We start from the raw sequence: 7,038 nt of genomic DNA on the forward strand, positions 1-7,038 counted from the left end.
CTCTGCTGAGGGCCTGTGCTGAGGGTGTACAGCCAGGACAGTGTGACTTGAAGACAGGGTGCCTATGAAGAAGGTTAGGAAGTAACCAGGGATGAGGGGATTTGTGGGTCTTCGACTTTTGCTGGGGTTGGACGGGGAAGCTCTCAGATGCTCAGCGATATAGTGAGGATGGGTTACCACTGTGGTCCACAAAGAAGCCTGGGGTTTGCTGAGGCGGAGGGGAGACAGTGTAGATGACTCTCTGCAGAAAGAAAACCGTAGTTACTGGTGTGTGTGTGTGTGTGTGTGTGTGTGTGTGTGTGTGTGTGTGTGTGTGTGTGTGTGATGGCTTTTCCTTTCACTCCTCTGCGTATGAGTTTGGGAGTTGACTTCCTGGACCACGGAGGAGTCCCAGAATAGGATCCTGAAGTTACAGATATGAAGTAGACATGCCTTAGGAGTCAGTGCAGATGATGATGATGAGCTGAGGTGCTTGCCTCCAGGCCTCTCTCAGGTCTCATGAGTCCCTACTGACTCCACACCTTCCCATCGCCTTCTTCATTGCCCCTGTTACTTCCTTGTTCCTGAGGCTGTAGATGACAGGGTTAAGCATGGGTGTGAGAACGGTGTAAAAGACGGATACGACATCATCTTGGCCCGGGGAGTGATAGGAAGCAGGTAGCATGTAGGTATAGACAAGGGGCCCATAGAAGAGATTGACGACTGTTAGGTGGGAAGAGCATGTGGCAAGGGCCTTCTGACGCCCCTCCACAGAACGCATCCGGAGCACAGCAGCCAGGATGAGCGCATAGGAGGTGGTGATGAAGGTAATGGGTACCAGGAGGACCACCACGCCTGTCACGAAGAGTACCTGTTCATAGGCTTCTGTGTCTGCACAGGCTAGCATCAGCAGCGAGGGCACCTCACAGAAGAAGTGGGAGATCTTCCGAGAGCCACAGTAGGGGAACTGAAGGGTCAGAGAGGTCTGAATGGAGGCGTTGAGGGATCCTCCCAGCCAGGAGGCCACAACCATGAGCAGGCACACGCGGCGGCTCATGAGCACCGGGTAGCGCAAAGGGTTGCAGATGGCCACATAGCGGTCATAAGCCATGAGGGCCAGCAGGAGGCACTCTGCAGCCCCCAGGAACATAAAGAAAAACATCTGTGCCCCACAGCCCCCGAAGGAGATGCTTGTCCAACCAAAGAGAAAGCCCACTATCATCTTGGGGACAGTGACTGACGTAAAGAAGATGTCCAGAAAAGACAGCTGGCTGAGGAGGAAGTACATGGGTGTGTGGAGTCGGGTATCCATCCAAATCAGAAGGACCATGGCCGTGTTGCCGGCCATGGCAAGGATGTAGACCAACACCACCATGCTGAACAGAAACAGGTGTAGCTGGCTGTTGTTAAAAAGGCTCGTGAGGACAAAGCCAGTGGTGGAGTAATTCCAGTGCTTGCTGCCCATCTCCTGCTGAGCTGCCCTGTGGGAGAGAGAACCAGTTCTTCACCAGAGAGAGGGAGAAGGGTTGAGGTGAGAAGAGAACAGCGGGAGAGCCCAAGGGACCACCCAGGGAGCCGGAGGGGCAGCAGACATACTTTGTCATTAATGTTCTTGCCAGGATTTGTAGGGTCATTATTTCATAGGGAAACCGTTATTGAAAGCATGGCCTGGAGTGAAAACAGTGTTCAGGGGGAAACACACCACTCCAAACATGTGCTGTGAAAGAAGAAAGACTATATATAGACTAACAGTTTAACTTTCCATCCCACAGAGAAAACAAGGATGCTTGGAAAAAACCCAGCACATCACAACATGCCCCCCTCCATTCATGAGATACGCATAGCTATTGATATTTTCAGTTCTAAGCAAACAGATACACACAGGAAACTATTTTACAGCCTTGTGGCCGACCCGAGGGCTAGGTCCACACATGTGTGAATTACATGGTTCGACACTCTTGTTGATATGAGGGTTTGTGTGACTCATTTTTCTTACAAGCGAGAGCTGTGGGTATTGCTGAAAAGGGGCATTTTGTCATCTGCCAAAGCTGCCCCGCCCCACACTTCCCTTGTGGTCCTGGCCACAGGAAACTCACATTTGAGTTTTCATGCTCTGATGCAGTGATTGCTTTCTATGGGTTTTAACACTAAATAGTGGTCATCTTCATACTGTTGTTTTCTGATCTTCAACAGTTTCATAAATGAGTCTTGTCTCAGTGCTCAGAGCCCCTGTAACATTCTGATGCCCACTGGGCTCTGTAAATATAAACACATGGACTCCCTTGCAAGGAATAGGGAAAGCAGCTGTAGTAATGTCTCTTGGGAGCACCAGAGACACCGGGTCCTCCACCCTCAGACTGCATTCACTCAGGTGAGCTCCAGTCTCAAGGAACAGCTCAGGGAAGTTATAATGGGAAACAAGTCACCCAAAGGCAGTTTGTGGAGGCCAGAGAAGGGATACAATCAGGTTAATTTCTGATGCTAGGATGAGGTTATTGGCCTGTTCCCCTTCAGGCAAATTCCTCTGTTCACCATGGCAGGCTGGAACACTGTTCCCAGCATCCTGTATCCCAGGGAATGCCTTGACTAGCTGCTGGGGTCTGGCAGCAAATGACTTGAGTGGGATGACTGAAGGAAAATAAAGAACCACCCAGAGTCCCCTGAAGGAGCTGTGGGTGCAGGAGACCACTGCTGTTGGCAGGTGGGTCTCTGGGACACAGCAGAGCCTAAGTTCAACACTCCTGTGAGGATCACTACCAGGGCAGAGCAAGCTGAGTATCTTGTCCCTGAATCTAGTCTCCAAGACTGACTGCTTGCTGGTTTTTAAAATTTAATTAATTAATTAATCAATCAATCGTTTTGAGACAAGCTGTCATGCAACCAGACTGGCCTCAAACTCACTATATAGCCAAGGATGACTTTGAACCTTTCTGATTCTTCTGCCTTCACATCCCGGGTGAAATTCTAGGCACGTGCCCTGATGTTTGCTTTTATGAGATGCAAGGGATGGAACCCAGGCTTCTTGCATACTAGGCAAGCACTCTACCCACTGAGATATAGCACCATCCTTGTCACAGAATGCTGTGATGGGTGATCTGGGTTGAGAGCCACTAACTAGACCCCAGCCAGATTGTACTGCTGATGGGGAAGCCAGGACTGTCCCACAGTAAGACAGCCAGGAGCAGGAGGCAGGAAGCAGCTCTCCATGGTGCTTTTCTTGGCTCTTAGAGCTCTGCAAAGGAGCCCTGTTTACAGCTTCAGCCGCAGCACCGTTCTTAGGCTAGCCCTGCTAGGCACAAAGATCTCAGATCCGAGTCAAACAAGTTCCGAGCTCGACTACCCCAGGATCCCAGCGTCTACTCTAAAGCCTCTTTCAGGAGTAGAGCACAGAAGAGCACTGTTAGAACCAACCATTACAGACAGCACTAAGTCAAAATGAATGATGCCTCTCAGGGCTAATTCCTAACAATACGCCTGCCAGCCTGCCTTTTATATGCAAACCTTCCATTCTAGAGTCTACAGCCCATAGTTTTCTAGTATCAGGGGTCACAGTCTGGGACACCTATCATCTTATCTTAGATGATCCCAGGACAAGATTCTGGGCAATTAGAAATGATGCCTATACCCAGAGCCAGCCCAAGTCATTTGAATCACGCCCATACCACTGCTTACCTACTTGCTCATTCATTCTTAGAGAAAACAAACCAACAACAATCAGACAAAACTGAGGAAGAGTCAACGGGGCTGTAGTGCAGTTGGTAGAGTGCTTGCCTAGCACGCACAAGTCCTGGGTTTGATCTTCAGCACTACACAAACCAGACATAGTGGCACATACCTGTAATACCAGCAGTGGGGGTGGGGTGGGTAGAGACAGGGGGATCAAAAGTTCAAGGTCATCTTTGTCTAAACAGTGAATTTGAGGCCAGCCTGGGATACACAAGTAATTGCCTCAAACTAAAAATGACAACAAACCAGGGAGAGTTTGTCTATACTCTATGCTCCTTCCTTCTGACTCCTGACCAACCATATAGTGCTTTCCTGTGTGGCCTTGGGTAGCAGGCATGTTCCCTCCTCTTGAGAACTGTATCACACTGTCTTGTCAATGGCCCCCTGATCCACTGACCTCGTACTAAAATAAAAATGAAGTTTCTGGTGCATTTAAGACTTTCCCCTAAAGGGATCGAGAAGCTTTGCCATTTTTGTAAGTACAACTTACTTATGTCTCAAACATCTCAGCTTTTATATCTGCAAGGAATCCGGTCTACTGTCTTCATCTTATTGGTGAGCAACATGAAACATGGCCCACAAACTTGACCTTTCAGCTACAGCTGGAATCTTCACAGCTGTTCTGCACCATGGGCATTCACTCCTGGGTAATCCTTTGCAGTCAGTGATGCCCTGACTGCAAGTATTGTAGAACACTTAGCGCCATCTGTACCCTCTAGATGCCAGTGGCAATCCTGCTACATCGTGACCGCCCAAAGACTCTCAAGACAGCACGGAATGCCTCCTGCAGCTGTAATCACCCCTGGGGAATCTCTGCAGGAAATCTTTTCCCTCCCCTCCTCTCCACTGAGGCAAATTAGCAAGCCTAGGAGCTCACACACTGTAATGTTTTTATTCTGATCTAGCCGAATGTCCTTTTCAGGTTTTACCCAGTTTAAAGCTTGTGGTTAAGATGTTAGCAAGTTGCTTGGGCTCCTGACCAAGGTCCACTGATTCTCAGCTATGTGACTTGGGCAGGTTACTCAGCCCCAGGTTCCTGTCTCAAAGAATGAGAGCATTAAGTGGTGCACACCTGGGAATGTCTGCAGGAGGACCCATCCCCCTGAGCACTGGCTGCTGCTGGCATCCATGTTGTTGCCACTGCGTAGCTCACATGGACTTCTTTGTAACATGGGTCCTAGCACTCGCTTCCCAGGGTTATTGTGAGTGTAGACTAGGGATATGAGGATGGGTGCCTTTTCCAGAGTAGATACAATGTGGACTCTTTTCACACAAGCAACTTCATTTTCGTCCTAACCACATACTTTTCTGTAAAGTGCTTGTAGTCCCTCCCATGTGTAGACTCCCTGTCACCATGTTTTGACTCCTGAAACAGGATGTAGTGTGATGGGGATAGCCCCATGCAGAATGCAGACTATCTGAGGTGAAGGACTATGCATTTCTTTCTCTTATGTTATCCCATAGAATTTGGATAGTGCTGTTTCAAGAGCAGTGCTGGAGGTGCATGGAAGATGTGTGGAGTAGATTGGAAAGCACGCTTGCTCACAGAGGCTCCACCACCTCTATTTCACTCCATGCCATGGTCATGTGAAGTCAACACCCCCTTTAGGAGCTGGGCACTCCTGCCTGACTCAGCAATGCTTCCTTCTTTGTTCCAACATGAGTTTTCTTCCTTCGGTGGGTTCTTATAGTCATGTACACATGTGCCCTTCAATGTATGTGACAGGTGCCTGCCTGTGTGTACATGCTTATCTGTATGAGTGTGTGTGTGTGTGTGTGTGTGTGTGTGTGTGTGTGTGTGTGTCTCAGAACAATTACTCAAAGAAATTCTTTTTCCTTCACACTGTTCCAGAAGAGATGAGGCTTTCTGTTCTTATCTCTTCTCGCATGTGGAGATCAGAATTAGCAGACAACAGGCACTAAAGAGTGACTAGAAAGAATAAAGGGATTTATAGGTGTGACTCATATGTTTACTATTATAGGCTGTATTAGCCCAAGGTTGGTTTGGTTGTTTTGACTCCTATGTTTTTTTTTCTGGGCTGATTTTATATCTTTATGTCTTATTTCATCTCATGGTTGGATTGACATTCACTGCTCCCCATACTCATAAGGTATAGCCCTAACTTTTATAATGTCAGGTATTTGATGTTCAAAAACCCTGCTGACTATCAGAGATACTGATGCTGAGACCTTGAGAGAGAAGAGAATTGTCTTCCCCTCCCCAACTCACCTCACACTGTCCCAGTCTGCACTGTCCATCAGGAGCCTTCCTCTCTCATCAACTTCTCCTCTTCTTCCATGTTCTATCAGAGCTGCAGGCTGAAGTGCAGAGGCCAAAGCAGCTCCCTTGGGAAGTCTGCATGGGGAGCCATGAAAACTGAGTGTGAAATTTGTCCTCTTCACACAGGGCACTCATTAAGAGTTCTCGTCCCTCAGATCCCCTTCTCTGAACAGTATATTCTACTGACCTTTACTGACAAGGACAGTAAGCTGGTGGCGATTGCCGGCACACCCACACACTCCAGAATGCCACCACTGAGAAGCTTCCCTGATTTCCCACTCTCAGGACATCAATTATGCAGTCCTGAGCAGGGCTTGTCATTGTCCTGTGCAAGCTGGACTTACATGACAAGCGTTCTGAGGGGCTGTCAACTGCCTCGTCCCAAGTCTCTAAGTCAGAGATGAAGTGGGACTTCACATAGAAGTCTGTCAGTCTTCATGTTGAAAAGATCTCCACAGCTCCGCAAGTCCTGAGGCCTGTGCTTCATTCTAAAACCAGCCATTTAACTGGTCTGGGGGCATAGCTTGGTCTTTGGAAGGTTTAAAAAAATTCTGAGCACAAACAAATCTACTGAGTTAGGGATTCCCTGGACAGGAGTGATGGGTTTGCCCACTGCCAGCAGCCACAGGGGTAGACCAGGGCACAGAATCCAGATAAGCACCATTCAACATGTGTTTACTGTAAAAATCCTCAGCCTCCAACTTGAATCTGACAGGTGAGAAACTGGGTGTGGATCTCAGAGGTCTATGTCAACACCCTTCCAAATAAGCACTGTTCAGAGGCTTGTAAGAACCACTGCTCTAGCCAGATGCTCACAACCAGGTTTGGCTTACCCCACAGTGGGGCGGGGGTGGGGGGGAGTAGCCCATGTCGGGCTCTTAGCACAAACAATTATAGCACAGATAGTTAGCCAGCCCAACACACCCACAGCTCGGAGGCTGAGAAAGTCCACTCCTGCTCTGCCCTTGGCTGTGGTGAGCTTGAACTGTCCTAAACTTATGTGAGGGTGTTTCTATCCCCTTTCCTGGGTGGGAGCTGAATTAGCATGTTGA

General features: G+C 48.6%; 1 protein-coding gene across 1 annotated transcript; it reads right to left on the bottom strand.

The window, feature by feature from the left end:
* Positions 1–496: 496 nt before the first annotated feature.
* On the bottom strand, positions 497–1,444 carry LOC102916420 (olfactory receptor 2T27-like). The gene has a single exon (XM_006984918.4). The coding sequence runs from the start codon at positions 1,442–1,444 to the stop codon at positions 497–499; it is 948 nt and encodes a 315-aa protein (XP_006984980.1).
* Positions 1,445–7,038: the final 5,594 nt, after the last annotated feature.

This window comes from Peromyscus maniculatus, chromosome 8 (assembly GCF_049852395.1).
Source record: "Peromyscus maniculatus bairdii isolate BWxNUB_F1_BW_parent chromosome 8, HU_Pman_BW_mat_3.1, whole genome shotgun sequence".
Lineage (NCBI taxonomy): Eukaryota > Metazoa > Chordata > Mammalia > Rodentia > Cricetidae > Peromyscus > Peromyscus maniculatus.

Excerpts from the sequence above, each read along its gene's own strand:
- LOC102916420 (XM_006984918.4), bottom strand. The coding sequence starts at position 1,444 with ATGGGCAGCAAGCACTGGAATTACTCCACCACTGGCTTTGTCCTCACG.